The sequence below is a fragment of the Hipposideros armiger genome, unplaced genomic scaffold (genome assembly GCF_001890085.2).
Source record: "Hipposideros armiger isolate ML-2016 unplaced genomic scaffold, ASM189008v1 scaffold_897, whole genome shotgun sequence".
Taxonomy (NCBI): domain Eukaryota; kingdom Metazoa; phylum Chordata; class Mammalia; order Chiroptera; family Hipposideridae; genus Hipposideros; species Hipposideros armiger.
Genome location: NW_017732247.1, coordinates 572973 through 592029, shown reverse-complemented (window position 1 = coordinate 592029; position 19057 = coordinate 572973). Strand labels below are relative to the sequence as shown.

Genomic DNA, 19057 nt, shown 5'->3' with positions numbered 1-19057 from the left:
CTGTGCAGCCGGGGAGGCAATGGATGAGTCAGCCAGTGCAGGGGGTGCTTCTCTAGAACCTTCCCCAGGGCAGACGGCTGCACCAGGAGCAGAGAACACATTCTTCTGCAGGGAGGCTCTGCGGGCCCTGCCCAGCCAGGGCCGGAGGGCGTAGGATAAGCAGGGTGTACAGAGTCCTGGGCCCGCAGGCCACGGACTAGCACAGGGCTGGGCGAGGCTGGGTGGGGGCCGCAGGAAGGCTCCAGGTGTCAGGACACCCAGAGCCCCAGCTCCCAGGCCAGCCATGGAGAGCCCATAGCAGCCGAGGCTGGTGGGTGGCCACTCTACCTGGAAGTGCAGGATGATGGTCCAAATCAGGCCAAGGGTCAGCTTGGGGTTGCCGTCAGCAATGTCATCGTTTCTGATGTTCACCAATTTCACCTGCGAGCAAGCTGCCCTCAGTGATGCCCACAGGCCATCTTAGGCAGGGACCCGGGCCTGCAGCCGGGGGGCAGTGACACCCACAGGCCAGCATGGGTGGGGCTTGGGCCTGCAGCCGGGGGGCAGTGATGCCCACAGGCCAGCGTGGGCGGGGCCTCACCTGGCGGTGTCGGAGGTAGTCCAGGGCAATCTGCACGTTCTGCAGCTTATGGAAACGCATCCTCCCCTTCTCCCGGGGCTGTGAGGAGGCACGGCAAGTCAGTGTCCACACAGTGCAGCTACCCCACCATCCGCCCTCAGAACCCCCCAAGGCACGGGTAGCTGATCTGGGTCTCCCAGTGTGGCAGCAGGCCCTCCCACGTCCCCAATGCACCCTCCCCAGCTGGCAGGGGGGCCGTGGGCTCAGGGGCCAGGCCGGGGCTGCAGGAAGGAAGGAAGGGGGTGGGAAGGAGACAATAGCCAGGAAGGCGCGGGTGGAGGGCAGTGGCATGGGAGGAGGGGTCCTCCTGCCCTGGGCAGTGCAGTAGGCAGGACAGCAGGCAGCTCACGCATAGCCATCTGCCCACCCAAGAGCCAGGCACAGGTAGGGCAGACTGGCCACCGGCCCCGGGTGAGCTGGGCTCCGGCCTCAGGGAGGCCACGTGCCGCTGTGGCCAGCGGGCACCACCACTCACCAGGCGCGAGCTCCTGATTATGTCCCGCTCTCTTGGCTGCCCAGCCAGAGCAGGGCAAAGGGTAAAGGGCAGAGGTCAAGGTTCAGAGTCCAAGCAGCAGAGGAAGCAAGGCAGAGCAGAGCATGAGGTTACTGTATCAGGGTTTCGACGCGAGGGTAGCAAGGCCACGGCCACTCTCGGGCCGGCCTGACACTCTGGCCCGAGAGGCGCAGTGGGGTGTGAGACTGGGCTGGACACGGAGAGGGCATGTGGGAGAGGCCCCGAGGAGAGAAGGCAGGCTGGGCCACAGAGGGGGCGGGTGGACGCACGTACCAGGCTGTCCCCTGAGAGCACCTCCAGCAGGGAGATGAGGTTGTGGCCATCTCGGAGATCTTCATACAGGTCACTGATGTGTCTCTGGGCCTGCGGAGACAGGGGCTAGGCTGGCCAAAGGTTCCCAACTGGCCCGGGAGTGGGGGTCATTGACCCCAGGGGGCAAGAGACAGGCGTCCCACAGAATATGCCCCGGGGCCCGAGGGGGCACCTACCTCTGCCCTCCAGTGCTACAGAAGAGAGACCAGGAGACATGAAGAGAAGAGGAGGAGGAGGAGGAGGAGGGAGACAGGAGGGAGCCAGCAAGGGGAGGAAAAGACAGAAAATGATCGGTTTGAGATGGAAGGTGAGCTCCCAAGGCAGGGACCCTGCGGGCAGGGGCGGGACAGCCCTGATTTTCTGGTTTTAGCTGGAGGGCCGAGGGGCACCCTCTTTCCTTCCCACCCAGGATGTCCTCCCTGTCCTCAGCCCCTGCAACCCCATGCGCACAGACACACACACAAGCTACCAACCTTGATAAGGTGCTTGTTGACCCACTTGGTGAAGGTTTTTTTCTGCACACGGTCCCGTTCATCTGGGAGAGACAAGCCAGGTTACCTGGGGCCCGGAAGAAGCCCAGGGAGCCCCCAGGAGGTGACCACCATGCACACACGGTGGCTGGCGCCTGTAAAGGGCCTCAGAATCACACTGAGACCCAGCGACCTCCTGCCCAGCCCCCAGACCGGCAGAGATGGAGGTGCCCAGGCCCCAACCAGCCCTGTCCAGGCAGGGAGAGGGCGCTAGGCACACAAAGTGCAGGCTGCTGAACCCCCTATTGTCTCCCTCCTGAGATGGGAGGGTCCAGAGCTGGCAGCCGCAGGCACCCAGAGGCCAAAGCCACAGCACACAAGTCCCGGCCTGCCCCACCCCCACATGCTGCCTCGCGGAGACCTGAGCAGTCAGATTCCAAGCCAGGACCCAGGACTGGTCAGGACAGTGACTATGGGGGAGTTGTGTCCTCCCAACTGTGCAGCCGGCCTTTTCCAGGGCATGGAAAGCCCCCAACCCACCACAGCTCTATAGCCAAGGTCCAGAGGCCACTGCCGGCCTTGCCAAATGGGCCAGCCCTGCCCCAGGTGGGCACTCGCGACTGGCCCCAGGCACCTGGGCCAGGACACAGCACCCTGCCCACGGCCCCAGCCTGTCTCAGAACCCGACCCCAAATTCAGACCCTCAGTCTGGACCCCACCCCTGCCAAAGCCAGTCTTCCTGCCACAGGAAGTGGCGCTTCCTGCCTCAGCCTGCCCTGCCCTGCCCAGCCAGGAGGACCCACTACCTTTCTTGCCCTCCGAGGCCCTGAGCACAGCCAGGTAGAGGTTGTCTTCCGAGTTGGTTCTCTTTTGACCCATGCCCTGGGGCTCAGGCACGCGGACCCGGTGTTGAGCCATGGTGCCACCCCCACTCCCAGGCTCGGTCCCTCTGTCCCAGGTGCTGTGCTGCGGTGCCCCGCGTGCACACAGGCGGCTAAGGTCTGGCGCGGCCCCGGACACACTCCCTCAGCAGCAGGCTCAGCTCCCAGCCAGAGCTGGTGTGGCCACTCCCTGCCTACTATACATACACCCCAGCACCAATATCCCCACCCCACCAGAGGGAGTGTCCTGCAGAAAGAAGGAAAGCAGCCCCTCCCCCACGGCCACACCCTCTGCCAACAGAAACAGGAAACTCAGGGGTTTCCTCAACCACCCAGCCTACAGCAGCCCCTGGAAGGGGGGGGGGGACACGGGACGGGGACTTGGGTGCAAGGGGACCTGGCACTTCGCTGCACACTAACCGGTGCCATCCCCACAACCACCCCAAACGATGCCCCCAGCACAGGGAGGGGGCCTGAGTGTGGCTGGGCCCGAGATGCCCCACAGCCTATGCCTCTCTTCAGAGAGCACGTGATCAGGCTGCAGGCCCAACTGCCCTCAGCCTGCCCACCCTACCTGCTGGGGGGACACGCCCCAAGCTTAGTGACACCTGGCCTGGGGGGGACCAACTTTTCTTGGAGCCCCCCTAAATCACACCTCCTCATAGACCCACTCGCCCCACGCCAGTGGGCTCATTCTGCCCTGTCCAGGGCTGCTCTGGCACTCTGGTCCTGTGCCACCTGGCCCTTCCCCAGCTGCCCACCAGGCACGTCCTGGAGCAGTGTCCCTCTCTGCAGGCCGAGCAGCGGGGCGGTGGGCAGGAGCTGACATAGCTGAGTCTTGACTCATCAGGCAGGACAGCCCAGCCCTGAGCCGTTGGGGGGGCCTGGGGGCAGTGGGGAGTACCCTGAGGGCTGGGTAGGGGGCCCAGGCATGGTGACTCACAGGAAAGGAAGCTGCTCTGGGGCAGTGGGTGCAGGACGGGTGGGGCTGTCTGCATTGGGCAGGGCTGGAGGACAGCAGCTATTCACAGGATTGTAAAGGTGGAAGACGGGGGCAAAGGGCGCAGGGGCGGACGCAGCTGCTGACGGCCAGCACTGGGACTGCCTGGGCTGCCGCAGGAAGGAATGCACCGCCCAGACCACAAGAATTTTCCAGTTGGAGCATCTGGCTTGATGTGATCCAGCTGTGAGCTCCCCCTCTCCCCCCATCGCTCTGGGCCTCTGTTCCGGGAACAGCTCACCCACCCCCTCCCTGCTGCCTCTTTGTGGCCACCGGAGGGCGCCCAAACCCCACCGGTAGGGCCCAAGCCAGGCAGAACTGGCTACACCCCCCACCCAGGCTCAATCTAAGGTCTTAAGCCCCACCCCACATCTGGAGAGACCCCCCACCCCCACCCCGGGCTCCAAGGCAGACCCACTGAAACTGGCACCAGATGCAGGTGTACCCTCCTGCTCCACAGCTTCCCACCCTCACCTGGGCAGGGCCTGCAGACCCCATGACACCACTAGACATCAGCTCTTAACCTCCCAGGTGCCTAACAAAATCCCAAATCTGACCCCACGCTGGCCAGTGCTCCAGGCACAGAGCATGCCCCCAGCACACCCACCTGTCACCCCCCACCCCACAAGCTCTGGAGCTCTTCAGAGGATCTCTGCGCTAGCAGCAGTCCAGAGTTTAAGAAACCAGTATTGAGCACCTGCTGTCTGCAGATTCTGGGCTAGTCCAGGAGTAATTAGGAGGCGAGCCAGTTACTGGAAGGGGCGTCATTTTGGTGAGGGGCACAGACACCAGAGGCCCCTGGGAATGGCTCAGAAGAGGGAGCAGGAATTCTAGAAGCCAGAAGCCTCAGGACCTGACATCCATGTGAGCCCTACCACAAGCCTCAGCCTTCTCTCTGCTACTAACGGGCCTCCAAGGATGCTACCCAGCAGACAGAGGGCCAGCGGGGGGTGCAGCCGTCCCCCTGGAAGCCCCTCCAGGGTCTCAGAGCTCATCCTCTCCCCACCTCCACAGCCCCGCCCTCCCAGCTCTGCCTGTCCATCCTATACCCTGGAACCAGCAGACACCCCCTCCCAGGCTGGCCCAGCCCCCGAGTGTCCCCAGCCAGGCCACTGGTTCCAACAGCGCTGCACACCTCAGCTGACCCTCCCCAGGACACACTGCCCCCAGCACTGGCACTCCTACACATCTGCCTGTCCCCTGAACTGTCCAAGGGCAGCTGGCCCTCTGCCACCAGCCCAGCGCCCCTAGAGCTGCCTATGCCCCTCTGAGGGGCACCATCGCCCCCTTTTACAGATATGGAAACTAAGGCTGGGGGGGGGTCCCACAGCTAGTGAAGACGAGTCCGGGATGGGAAGTCCATGGACTGATTACACCCAGCTGGCCGAGAGCCCCAAGGCCACGAACCGCCTTCAGGAAGCCGGGCCCTCAGCACCTCCTCCCACCTTCGGCGTCCAGACTGCCAACAGCTTGGTGCCCAGAAATCAAGGCCAAAGCCGCAGCAGGCCCCTCCCACCCCCACCCCCCTTCTCCAGAGAGGGAACAAATGTGTCCAACGGGACAGTACCTCCCCCCACCTTCCTCCCCAGGTGTTTCCGGAGCACAGCGTGGGGGCGGGGCTGCACCTGGACTGGGCGCCACCCCCTCCCGGCCTCCGTGGCAGTTCCTGGGGGAGCCTGGTGCCCCATCCTGCGCCACCACCCCTTGCAGCCGCACCCACCTACGCAGCACAGCTGCCCGTAGAGGTAGCCCCTGCGGGCTCGCTCGCAGCCCCCGTCCAGCCAGCACAGCCGTTCCAGCACGACCTCCTTCTGCGCGGCGAAGGCGCCTCCCGCCCCCCAGGTGCCTGCCGCAGCCATGAGCCCGGGGACCCTGGGGTCGCCCAGAGCCGACAGCAAGCAGGATGGTGGTGCCTGTGCTCCCCAGCCCACGCTCGGAGGCCCCGGCTCTGCGCTCCGCACCCTCCCTCCCGCGCTGCCAGCAGCAGGCGTTCAGCCCAGACCCGAAGAACCTGCCCCTGGCGGGCCGGCGCCCCGCCCACGCAGGCCAGGAAGCCGCGCCCTCACTTGGGGGAGAGGACCCCGGCTGCGACTGGGAGCACGGGGGCTGCCTGAAAGGACCAAGGGGCCTGGGAACTCGCGGGCTGCCCAGGCTCCCGAGGATGGGAGCCCCGGGGGACGCCCAGGCGCTGGGAACCTCCCCTGGAGGCGGCTCTGGGCAGGATGCCATGGAGAGGCTGCGGGGTGGGCAGGGAGTAGCGGGCTGAGAACAGCCCAGAACAGGACAAAGGCACCAAAGCCCCCAGGGACAGTGGGGACAGGGAACAGCCAGGACTGTGGCTGAAAAGAAACCCCTTCCCCACGTGGGCGGGGAGGCGGGGGGGGGGGGGGGGGCAGCGGGTGATGAAGCCTTGGCCTGTGCATTGCACTGACCGCAGCTGAGTCACCAGCCACTCCCCAGCCCCCACAACCACGCCTAGAAGCCCCATTCTGACTCAGACCTCAGGTCCAGTGGGTCTGGCACCCAGGCTGAGGTGGAGCAAGGCCTGCCAGGGGGCAGCCTGGCCACCCTCACCGAGGACCTGCCCCCATACCCTAGGGGTGTGCTTGGCGCAGACCTGAGCACTACCTTCTTGTCTGGGTTGGGGCAGTCCCCACCGGGCCCCACCAGCTCCACTCGCTGGAGTGAAGACAGGCTCCACCCAGTCCCGAGCTGGGCATGGCTGCCAAGGGCTATAGCACAGCGTGAGTGACTGGGCAGGGGGAAGGCAGAGTGCAGCCTGGCTGCCCATCCCGCGCCAGTCCTGGGCACTGGCCGAGGGCACACAGGCACCTGTCCCTGTGCAGCCCAACCTCTCGCAGGGGGCGGGAGGCTCTGCCCAGGCCGAGTTCCACCTCAGTCCTGTCCCAGGACACCTGCGCCTGCCAGCTGCGGTTTCTGTGTTGACAGTCACCTGGGCTCCCTGTCTCTGGCAACTGGGGTGGGGCCTCCCTTCCAGGGGGGCACCCCTGCATTGCCCATGCCCCTGTTGGGAGCCCACCTCCAGCCTCTCTTCTACCCATCTGCCCAGAATGGGGCTCTGCTCCAGGGAAGCGAGTAGGGGCAACACTGCTTTCTGACCACGTGCTGCTGCTTAGCTCAGGAACAGGAAGAGGAGGGGACAAGGCAATGCAGGGATGGCAGGGAGGTGGCCCCTCACCCCCGCCCCGCCTCCAGCCCCCTTGGACAGGGCAGTGGCTGGTGACAGCGGCCCGAGCGGTAGCCGCCAGCGGCGCTTACCTTGCTCATCCTGCACCCGCCTGCGCCCCCTGCGCCAGTGCCACACGGCGGCCAGAGTAACAACGTGGCCCACGACCACCAGGGAGGGAAACAGGCTGCCCGAGGGCTCCATGGCTCTGGGCCGCCCGGCTGCAGGCAGAGCAGGCAGGGCTGCCCTCCAAGCCGCTGTGGAGGCCGGGAACCCCCTCCCTTCCCTGCGTGGAGGGCAGGCGAGGGGGTGGGGGAGCCGGGACCAGGGACCGCCCCGCCTGCAGGACCGCCCTACCGCACTGTCTGCCTGGCGCCCCGATACTAGAGACTAGTCCGTCCTGCACCAACTGTGCTCCCACCCGCCTCCTCTCCCTCCTCCCTCCGGGCACTCATGCTCCCCACCCGCCTCCACGGCGCCCAGCCCAGTTCAGCTGTCCCTGCGCAGAGCTATCCGGTCAAGGTTAGCGGGAACCTTAACCCCTGCTTACCCACAGCCACACCCGCCAGGAGGAGGGGCCTGTGGTGACGCTTGGCCGAGCCGCAGCCCCCCCCCAGCACAGCCTGGGCAGCCTCAGCATGGGTCCCCCCTCCCACCCCAACCAGGAGGGCGACCGAGGTGCCCAAGCACCCCATTCTGCCTCCGAGGGTGCCCTCTGGTGACAGCTGCCAGGCGCTGGGTGGGGGATGCATGCCAGGGCCCCAACCCTCACCGGACCCCAAGGCTTGCAGCTGACCCAACCACACTCAAACACAAGTGCCCACAGAGTCCCAAGGCCCCATGTGGGACAGCAGACAGGGCGGGAGGGACAGCCGGGGAGAAGGCCTGGGAAGCAGGTTGTGGGCAGGAAGTAAGGACAGAGCCTCAGGCTCCCGGCCGCCTGGCCCCCTGGCCCCCGGCCCCAGCTGGGTTCTCACAGGCTTTCAAAGGCTGCCCCACCTACCCGGCACGACCTTCATTGGGGATAGCGGCGGGAGCTCACGGGGCAGACAGGGAGTGGGCTCAGGGTGTGGGAGGGTCACAGGCCCCTCGGAGGTGGCAGCGAGCGGGCAGTGGCAGTGGCGCGGTGGGAGGAGGGCACGGTCCTGCGCTGTCAGCAGCAGTGCCTGTGTCCAGGGGGGAGGGGTAGGGTGGGCAGGGGGCCCGAGGGATATAAATATCCGAGGACAAGCAAGGCCCGTCATCTGTCCAGACTTAGAACATGACGTGCAGAGCGAGAGTACCGGGGCCCACGGCCTTCTCCGGAGTCCAGTCTGGCTGGGTGGCGCCTGCCGGCATCACCCCCGGGCTCCCACTGCAGTTCTAATAATAAGAAGCCGCCCGGCGTGGGGATCCACTGCAGAGCCAGGCCCAGCACCAGCCCCCGGAGCTCAGCATTCGTGTCCCCATGGGAGGGGGCGCAGCAGCCCCGCCTGCCTCTAGGGGTGCGGACAGCCATGGGAGTGGGCTTGGGAAAGGCCACATGGACAAGGGAGCCCCGCTCAAATCACTCAACACAACACCTGGCCTCTGAGGGACAGGACAGCCTCTCCAAGGTCACACCGCCAGCCAGAGACCTGGGCAGCCCCAAATCGGGCTGGGCCACGTGCCGTGAGTGCGGGCCCCCAGCTCAGGGCTGTGCGTCCCCACCCCAGGTCATTCCTGGTGTCCACCCTGGCCCCAACCCACGAACCTCAGCAGCTGCTGTGCGCGGAAGGCCTGGGGTCAGGGAAGCAGGACGTGGGACATCCCCACCCTGTCCCTCTCCTGCCAGGAGCCTGGACCCCCGCAGGCCTGGCACACAGCGAGTGGAGGACTACGTGTAGGGGGTTTCTGTCGCATTTTGTGGCACTTCCCGTGTCAAGCACGATCCCATTTAAGCCTCACAGAACCCTATGAAGTAAGTCCTATGCTACTACTGCATTATATAGATGATGAAACGGGGGCACGGAAAGGGTGAGGAGCTGGCCCGCGGTCACACGGCTGTGATTTGAGTCCAGGAGTTCCCTCTGGCGTGCATGGTCAGCCTGCAGCGAAGCCCAGCAAACCACACGTGGCCTCTGACCGCAGGGGGCTTGGGACACCAGGGGCAACGACGAGAGTGCTAGGGGACCAGGGGTCGGGAGCCAGGCCTACCCAAGCCTCCTGCCACCAACCTCATCCTTCGGAAACTCATTTCTGAAGGGAAGTGGCCTGCAGTGGCCAGCTCTGGCAGCTGGGGCTGGGCTGGGGGAACCTCAGAGGATCCTGTGACTCCGCAGCTAGGGGGCGGGGGAGCGGGGGCGGCTCCTCCAGGACAGCGGGCAGCCCTCTACCACCCACAGGGACCTGGGCCAGAGCCAGACACCTCCATCCCACACCAGACACACCCAAGCAGCTGAGAGCAGGGCCCACGCTCATCCCTGCATCCCTGAGTTCCAGTCCCCCCAAGGGCCGCCTGGGAGAGCCTGGTCCAGCTGGAGGCCTGCCACCCCCATGCCGGCAGCCCCCCCACCCCCCGCCCCCTGCCCAGGGCCCTACCTTGGCCCAGCTGAATCAGCTCCTCCATGCTGTACCTGTCCATGGCTGCCCAGCTCGGGCCAGGCAGAGAGAAAAGGAAGGGAGGCAGGAAGGAGGGAAGGGGTGGGAAAGAGGCAGGGCTCGCTGGGCCCCGGGTTCCCCACCCAGCTCAGGAGGCCGGGCTCCGCCTCACAGCCACCCCTTAGTCAGCGAGGGGAGCAGAGCCGAAGCTGGGGGCTGAGGGGTCAGACCAGGCCGGGCAGGGTAGTGGACCTGCCTGAGCCCTGAGCCCTCAGCCCCCAGCCTGCCCCACCCTCCTCAGCACCCCTGTTCCCCCAGCACCCAAAGCCTCCAGCACCCCCTACCACCAGCTCAGTCTCCGCCAGCCTGGTCTCCAGCGTGGGCAAATGGGACGTCCCCTAACTGCCCCTGCCTCTGGTCCTCCTCCACACATTGTCTCCCAGCCACTACAGGACCAGGTAACAGGTAACGGCCAAACCTGAACCTGCCATAACCCCCCGAGTCCCCTACAGATACCCGCAGCAGGCAAAGCCAGGGGCTGCCACACGGATGGACCCACATGTCCCCCGGCCATGTGGGACCTACTCAGCCACACAACCGCAAGGCAGCCCTGTGTGCCTACTCCGTGTCCCCTCTGAGGGCCACGTGGGAAGGTCAAGGTGCACAGTGGGTAAGCAGAAGCACATGTGCATTCAGGTGGCACCTTTACTCTATAAACGTCTAGGCCCGTTTTGAGTTTTGAGCCGGGCAAAGCATTGCTATTTGAAACATAAATGAAATTCACATATAAAAACCCATTCCACTGGCTTTCCACCACACAAGCAAACTCAAACTCTTTGCCATAGCACAGGCCCTCCGTGCCCTCGCCTGCCTGCCACTGGCCTCTGTCTGCTGCACGCTTGGCTGAGCAGGTCAGGACTCAGCTCAGGACACCTCCTCAGAGAGGCCCTTCCTGATTGCTCTTAAGGCTGCCTCATTGCTCACTCTTTGTCCAGTATAGCCCCAGATGTTGGAGCTCCCCAGGCGAGGGACTTGGTCTGGGTCTGGGTGCTCTGGGGGTGACTTTCCACACAGAGGAGCAGACCCCCTGGGCATAGGAAGGGGCTAGGGGCCTCATTCCTGGGTACCGAGGTGCAGCAGGCACATCTGACTGCCTTGCAGCATCCACAGCTCCCCGGACAGGGCTGGACGGGCAGAGGCAGCCTGTTTGACTGAGGCCATTCTGGTGACCAGTACAGCTGGCCCACACGCTCCTGACCTCTCCCTTCTGCCACCTGACTGGACAGAGGTGATGCTGCAGGGAGGCAGGGTCTGTGCGGCTCACTACTTGACAATAATTAGAAATCTGAGAAGTCGAGGTTCCAGGCATCATCAGAAATACCCCAGCCTGCATGTGGAGCCGCCACGACCCCTGCAGACGACAAGGAGGCGCTCATGCATTCCTGAGAGTGGCCCTCGGGCCCTGAGCTGGGCCCTGAAAGATGCAGGGGAAGGGGGAGCCCACACCCGCCGGCCCTGACTCAGCCTGGAGCTGGAGCTCATTTCCTGTTGGAAAGTCTGAGTTGCCACCAGCAGCGGCTGTGGCGGGGAAGGGATGACTAAGTCACCTCCGTCAGGGCTGGGGGGTGCCTTCTGCTCTGCCCGCTGCAGCCACACCCAGTACCCCCTCCTGGCCCTGCTGCCAACTGCTCAGCCAGCAGCTCGCGGCCCAGCCTGGCCACAGACCAGGGAGAGAGGAGAGAGGGGCTCGAGCTGACTACACCCAGGTCGGGAGAGGGGCTAGTCTGCAAACCATGGAGGGCGGCAGGGTCCCTGGGCCGGGACGTGGCCATCAGATGCTAGTCGGTGCTGACCAGTCAGTGCTGACTGAGCGCCTGGCCAAGTGCCTTCGTCTCCTGTGGGAGATGGTGTCACCCCACTGACAGGAGTTGGAGAGGCCATCCTTCTCGGCAACCTCACCGGTTCTCCCCGATGGACTCCCACAGCATGGCCTTACGGAGTCCAACCCAGACCAGGCCAGGACTGGGGCTCCTGCTCTGCACTGTGGGCAGACCCCTGGGTCCCCACCCCAGTCACGTGGCAAACTCCTGTCCACCCTGCGAGCCATACCTAGGCCCACTTCCCAGCCCCTCAGAGACCAAGTTCCTGCCCAGGTGTAGAGACACAAGGAGGAAAATGGGAACCAATCTGCCTTATGCTGGGGGTCCCAGGCCCCACAAGTCGGCACCAAGGCCAGTGACCTCCAAGAGTTCATGGGACACATGTCATCTACCCACCGGGGTCCTACCAGCACAGGTGCTTAGAGACTGAAGGATGCCACAGAGAAGGGGCACAGTGAAGGATCACTATCAACCCTGGAACAACAGGACCTGTCCCATCCATTGGAACCCAGCTGCCACTGGGAAGGGTCTGCCTAGACCCCGGGCTGGGACTAGCGCCTGCAGCGCTCTGGCCTCTGGCCTGCCAGTGTTCTCCTGCCTGGGCTCTGCTCCTGTTCCCCCACCCAGGGCTGCCCCTAGGCCATCACCAACCCGAAGCCAGCCAAGCGCCCAGTCACAACACCACATCTGAGCCACAAAGCCATGAGACCCCCCCCCCCACAACTGGATAGGCTCAAGGCTCAGAAAGGTCAGGCAGGTTGCCTGAGCCACCTGGAGAGCAGCTACACCTGGTCCATCCCAGCACCAATGCCACCCGCCCCCGCTGGGAGCAGACAGGCCACTGGGATGAGGGCAGCACTGCAGAGGGGGTGAGTGGGGCACAGAACAGGCCAGTGCTGGGGAGAGAGGCAGGGCTGTGCTAACAGCTGGTCCTGCCAGTCCAGGGCCACAAGCCCCACCCCTAGCCCCGGGGTGTGCCTGGGGATGGGCTGGCAGGGGCCCATGAGCTCCTCCTCAGCCTGGCCACCCTAGGTCCTCAAGCCAGGAGAAGCCACGTGGTCCAATAACCTGAGCACCCAGCACCCTCTGGCCGAGAGAGTGCCACCTGCTGGTATGAGCCAAGCTCCCACAGGTGCGCTCCACCCCCGCAGCCCACGATGCCCAGGCCCAAGCACCCCCTCCCACCCCCACGGCAGAGGCCAGGATGCAGCTGACCTGTGGCTGGGGCAGGCTCCAGGCCAGGCCTCGCCAGGGTCCCTGGGGCGGTGGCGGGCACCACAGGGGGCTCGGGTGCCCCCTCATCAGGTTCCTTCCGGCGGTAGACCCTCTGCTCCTCACGGGCAGGGTCCTCGGCTGGCAGCTGCCCCCGCTTGGGTGGGCAGCCCAAGGGACCCTGCACAGTCTGTACGTGAGGGGTGCGGCGTGCAGGCATCACCATGGCAACAGGGCGGCGCACGCGCTGCAGGGAGGCCGGCACGATCTCCGGCGGCAGGTGCAGGTATTGCCGCAGGTGAGCAACGCCCTCGTTGGTGAGGTACCAGTAAAAGTGGCGCCAGGCGAAGGTCTCCCGCACCAGGCCCCGCGCCCGCAGGGAGGCCATGGCACGCATGACCTGCAGATTGGTGACGCCAGGCACGTGGGGGTGCAGGCTGCGGGGCCGCCGGTCCTTCTTGGCCACCATCACGCCCTCCCGGAAGAGCACCTCGTAAATGGCCCGCAGCTGGTCCAGTGGCATGAGCATACCCGCCACCATGGCGGCCGGAGCCGGTGAGGCGAGAGCGCGGGCGGGGCACAGGGAGGAGGCCAACAAGGCGCTGGACACAGGGAGCCACAGGGGCCTGTGGCAGGCAGGCAGCCGGGCGGGCAGGCAGGCAGGCAGGCAGGCAGGCAGGGGCGCTGAGCTCGAGGGCACGGGCTCCCGGACTTGTGGTTCTGGCGCCCGGCTGCCTGGCTGCGTGGATTCCTGCCTGCACTGCAGCCTGCCCACCCCCAGCGTGAGCCTCCCGCCCTCCCTCCCGCCAGGACGCCCAGGCCGGCCCCCTCTGACTCAGCAGCATGAGCGGCCCCTCCTACCCACAGCCTACCGGCCCTCGAAGAGTGGGGGACACCTCGCAGTGCCAGCCACCCCCGCGGCAGTCCCCCTTCCCTTCCAGGCCACTCAGCTCCAATGTGGGAAATTACATCAGTTTCTAAACACTTCCTTCACGGTTTCTTAAAGGCTACGGGAAGCGAGGAGCAGAGAGGGCAGGGGGGGACCTCAAGGCTGGGGACCCAACTCAGGGTTGTGGTCTCAGAGCTTCATGGATTGACAAGCATCTAAAGAAGGGGTGCTGGGTCCTCTGGGCCTGAGGGGCACTTGAGGTCTGAGGAGAACTAAAACTGGGGGGACTGTAGGTGAGAGGGAAAGCGAGGGTCTTGGGGGGAGGCAGAGGACCGGGGAGAATGGCAGGAGCAGCTGCTATAGCACATGGACAAGCGAGGCGGGCTGCAGGCACCACTGGCTACTGTCCATCAACCTGGCAAAGGGACAGAGCCCCCGCCTCCCAATGCCAGGCCTGAGGCGACGGTCGCCCACTTAGCACGTCCCAGGCGAGATCAAGCGTGTCACAGGAGCATGGAGTCCCCTGAGTAGGGTGGGGGCTCTGAGAGGGGCCTCCATCTACCCACCACCCACGCCCCACTACCAGCTGTCAGAGGCCAGAAACTCAGCTGCCACAGGGAATCAAAGTCACTAAGTCCCTGTCACCTCAAGCCTGAGGCCCCTGCCACCATGCAGACACCCGTGTGGGCCAGCTGGACAACAGAGCCCCATACTAGAAGAGGGTCAGGGGCTCAAGTAAAAGGTGGACCTGCAGCAGCATGGGGGAAGGGGCCCTGGAACCTGGCCTGGCCACACCCATCAGTCAACCTCAGGCCCCACAACTGAGACTAGAACCATGGATATCCTGTACCCCGATTGCACCCAATACCGGCCTCTCCCGCTGTGCTGCTCCCACCAGCACGGACCCACACCAGAATCCGGGCTCTCTCCCGCCAGCAAGTGGACACACCCATTCCCACCAAGCTCTGCTAACTTGGGAACTGATTATAAATAGGGCGGGGTGGGGGACCCCGAGGTGGGAGGCGCCCAATGCTGCGCACGTTGGGCGGGTTTATGTGGTGGTTGCCATGGCACCGCAGAGCCAGCGGCAAACACAGCGCCAACACACACACACCCTCACACATGACAACGCGCGCGCGCTCTCTCGCGCGCTCTCTCTCTCTCTCTCTCTGAGTCTTGGCAGAGGTGGCAATGGAAACTCCGAACGCACAGCCACCCATTCCCACAGCCCTGCCCGCCAGCCAGCTCACTGCGGCCACTCTCCCCCGCCCGCTCTACAGCCATCCAGGCTGGAAGCTTGCCAGCCCCAGGGCCCGCTCCGGGAGGGTGGGGCTCGGGCTCAAGGAAGATGCACCACGTGGGCAGCAGTGGGCAGCGGCCACATCCCTCAGCCCAGCAGCGCCTGTGGACTCTCCCTTCTACCAGGGCTGTGGCTTCAGGAGCCTACCCCAGCTGTGGCCCAGCCCAGCCCTGTACCCAAAGAAAGCCCACTCTCTCGGCCTGTCCCTCAGTCCTCCCCCACAGACCTCCTGCGCTCCCCCCCGCCTGCCCCACAGCCCAACTGACCTCCTCTCCCTATCTGTGGCCACCCCATACATCCAAGCCATCTTCGTGATACGATTCCCTGACCTAATGCCCCCAAATTTCCAAGCCTCCCACCAAAACAACCCATGGTCTCCGTCCCAAAATGATTCCAAGCCACTTCCAAGGCCCCCAAATACTTGGACCTACAGTCTCTCATCCTACATAAGCCTGCATGGGTCTCTGGCCAACCCACTTAGCCCACTCACTCCTGTGCCATCCCCAGCAGGAGAGGGCAGCAGCTTGGAGCTCCTAAGAAAGGGGTGGGGCACGGTGGGGAATCCCCCTCCTACCCACCAGCCCCAGCACCTTCGCGGGACGAGGGGAGGAGCCAGGAGCAAGGAGTTCCCGGCCCACCACGCCCACTTCTGCACACCTTCCCCCTCCGTGCCTGTGCTGGGGGCACCCTCAATCCCACCCAGTCGCAGGGCTGGGAGAACGCCCCTCTCTGCCCCGCCCCCACCCTGCAGAACCACGGCCGCAGTTGCAGATTCAGCAAGGGCCAGAACGGGCAGGCAGGGCGGCCCCTATCCCCCACTCCAGGCCCCTTCAGGTTTCCAGGGCAACCAATCGGGGACCTTGGGCAGCCCCCAACCCCCCCACCCCAGAACAAAGAGCCGCAGTGTGAACTTGCCCAGGGCCAGCCCGTCTGGCGCCTCCCCACAGTCATACCCACTGTCCAGCCCCGTCCCCTTGCTTCTCAGCGGCTGGGCGGCAGGCGGGGCAGGGGCTTGGCAAAGTCCCGGAGGGGAGAAGGGGCCCATCCCCTGCTACCGCCAGCTCCTACCTCCGCCCCGCCCCCGCCGCTGCAGCCTGCCCCGCCCCCCAATACTCGCTGCAGGGCTGCGGCTGGAGTCACCCCTCCACCACAACCCGCCAGTCCCGGCGAGGCATGGTGCCCTGGCTAAGCATGCGCCTGGGGTCTCCGCGGCTCCAGCTCCCCACCCCCAAAGCTATCCCCAAGACGGCAGACCCTGACTGCTGCCCTGCGGTGGGCTGCACCCCGCCAGAGGTCGGAGCCTGGTCCTCGCCCCCCGGCTTGGGCCCCATCCCCGAACCGCACCTTTGAGGGAGCTGATCTCGTGCTGGATGGCTCGCGAGGGGTCCATGTCTCTGGCAGGACTGAGGGCGGCGTTGCAGCCGCCACGCAAAGAGTCCAGCCCCGCACCGCACTGCCCAGGCCAGAGCCGCAGCCTGAAGGCGGAGTCGGGAGGCCCAGGGCGGGGCTCGCCGGCCCGGGGCGGGGCTTCGGCTGATCAATGCGCGGGTAAGGCCATTCTAGCGCATGCTCTCCGCAGTGCACCGCCCCCACCTCCCCGGCTCCTGACCCCAGCAAATCCAGCCGGACTGCCAGGCCAGTAAGCAGGATCCAGGCGCACTGGGCTGGCCCATCCACCCCACCCGTCCCCGAGCCTCCGCCACTGACCACCCTCAGAATGCCCTCCCGGGAGCTCGTGCATGTGGCTTCCCTGGCCTCGAAGCCACCTCCACTCCCTGCAGGAGACACCCACAGGTCTGGGACTCCAGGTAGCCTCCCCACCCAGCACCTTGGGTGCAGAGGGAAGGCAGATCCCCTCAGGGCAGGGGCTGGAGGCCTGCCCACAGTAGTGTCCAGGACCTTAGACCAGCCCCTTCATCACCATTCCCACGCCCCATGCCCCAGGTCTGCCCCTGCCCTCCACCCTCTCCCCTCTGCTCCTGTGGGCCATCTTATCTCGTCCTATGACTCAAGATGCTCTCTATACTGACTCCCAACATGACATGTCCAATGGGGCTCCAACCTGCACCTCAGCCTCAGCAATTCCTGACCCGGCTTGTCTTGGGATGCTCTCGTCTTCCCAGCTCTGTGGCTGCACCACCATCCACCTCCCTGCGGCTCAGGCCAACCCCTTGCAGTCATCGAGCCCACAGCCAGCCCCAAGGTCCTGGCAGCCCTGCCTCCCAGTCTGTCACTTGTGACCATCTCCACTACTGCCATCAGTCCAGGCCCCAACACATGTCCTTGCAGGGTCCCCCCTACCCCTATCACTGACGGGGTCAGCCTCCTGAGCCACAGGAGCTCCCTGTTGTCACACCTGCATGATGGGGAGAATATCTGCCCTGCCTCGCTCTTTGTACCACAGGTAGCCACAAACAAATGTGTGAGCCTTGCCCACACCTTGGACATGTACCCCTTCTGAGTCAGCCCCAGGATGGCACCCTCCTGTTCCACCCCGGCCCTCTGAGCAGGGCTATGGGGAACACACAGCCTCCATGAGATGTGGCCAGCCTGCCTCAGTCTCCCATCAAGCCCACTCCTCAATCCTCACCCCAGACCCCTCCCGGCCTATAGGGGCCCAGCAATAGGACCTGCTAGCAGACACCTCCCACCTGGGGTCCCTGGGACTTGCAGCTCCCCTGCAGTGGGGGCACAGTCCATGTCACCTGCACTGCCAGGCCTTACCCCACAGCCGCAGCCCAGCATTGGCCTCAACCTCTGGGAAATTGCCGGCTGGGGCAGGAGGAGACCCTTCCTCCACTGGGAGGCCACCTCTGGGTCAGGTGATGATGGTGTGGACTCAGCCAGGCCAGCCATCGTGTGTGGCTCCCGGAAGCTTGAGGCCACTGCAGACCCAGGTCCACCACACCACCGGGCAGGGCTCCTGGGGTCCCAGTGAAGGCCCGAAGGCACAGGTTACCATTCAGCTCTGCCGTGCAGCCCCATCCTAGAATAGCACCGTTACCAGGGTCTGATCCTTGGGGGGATCCTGGATCCAGCCCCACATCCCATCCATTGGGAAGTCCCATCATCCTCTAAAACCTGTCCTCTTCGCAGTCTCCACAGTCACCCTGGGCCTGGCCACCACGTCTCACCTCCAGAGCAGACAAGCACTGTCACCTGGGAGGGTGTCATGGTGGGTGACATCAACACCCCGCACCCCTCAACCTGCAGGCATTCTGCACACACCAGCCAGAGGGCTGTCACACACACACCAGGTCCTGCCACAGTCCTGCTGCCAGCCCCTCCTGGGAGTCCTGCTCTCCTGCAGTGTGGTAGACCCCATCGCATCAATCCTGTCCTATCTCGTCCCAGTGCACTGACCCTAGCAGGGACAGCGGCCTCTAACACAGAAACTTTTTTCTGGGCCAAGCGGGCGGCTGTCTCATTCATCCCGGTACCACAGGCCTGGACACGCCGATGTCCTGCCGGAGGAATGAAGGAATGAAGGAATGAATTCCTGACGTTCAGGGGTGATGTACTTCCCAGAAATGCTGCTAATACAGCTTGAATTCATTAACATAGGAGAAAACCTGTAATGACCCCAAAAATGCTGGCAACTCATCTGATAAAAACCCATGGGCACTTCCTGATTTTTACAAAGTGGCCCGGTAAACTAGGGAACAGACCTCCCTCTGAAACCCACAGTGACACCTTGGCAGCCTCCCCAACGGCCACACAAGGACATTGCACAGCAAGGACATTAAGGCTCTAAGGCCCTCAGAGTGGCTAGGGACCCGCCTCAACTCGCTCCTGCCACGGGCTGCCTTCATGCAGGTGAAGGGGCGTGCAAGGCAGGGGCGGAAGGAGACGCGACTCTCTGCTTCATCACCCACCAGGACGTGGCGTGCTCCTCCGAGCTCTGCACTGCACCGGCCACCTAGGGGAACCACTGAGAGAGCCCATTAAAGAGGCCGGCTTCACATACACTTCGACAAGACCCAAGGGAGTCCTTAGAGGCCAGCAATAACTAGTTAAAAAACATAATGGAAAAAGCCCTTCATTAGCAATGCAAGATATAAAGACCTCTGGAATACGGCAAATAAAAATCAGGCAGAATGTAAGTGCAGGAAGCACATGTCGTGTGCATGAAGAGAGACGCACAGGAAGACGGTGTGTGAAGATCCGACGCTGCAGAAGCAGTGCCTCCATGTTAACGCGTGCATGTACCGTACATTCAAATACTGAGCGTGAA

At 64.5% G+C, this 19057-nt stretch overlaps 1 protein-coding gene across 23 annotated transcripts in view; it reads right to left on the bottom strand.

Moving 5' to 3' along the window:
- PLEC (plectin) overlaps window positions 1–19057 on the bottom strand; it is a 53623-nt gene that overhangs the window by 21327 nt on the left and 13239 nt on the right. For 3 of the 23 annotated variants that reach the window (XM_019630255.1, XM_019630257.1, XM_019630268.1), the window contains 6 exons: window positions 1919–1980; window positions 1622–1636; window positions 1407–1496; window positions 1095–1130; window positions 581–658; window positions 328–420 (listed from right to left, as the gene is read on the bottom strand). In XM_019630255.1, the coding sequence (XP_019485800.1) occupies window positions 328–420; window positions 581–658; window positions 1095–1130; window positions 1407–1496; window positions 1622–1636; window positions 1919–1980 (374 nt within the window). Of the gene's footprint in view, window positions 1–327; window positions 421–580; window positions 659–1094; window positions 1131–1406; window positions 1497–1621; window positions 1637–1918; window positions 1981–2721; window positions 2996–5516; window positions 5778–7075; window positions 7359–7986; window positions 8125–12637; window positions 13193–16167; window positions 16285–19057 lie in introns of those variants that run through there. The other 20 variants (XM_019630259.1, XM_019630274.1, XM_019630273.1 and 17 more) reach the window with 19 other exon arrangements.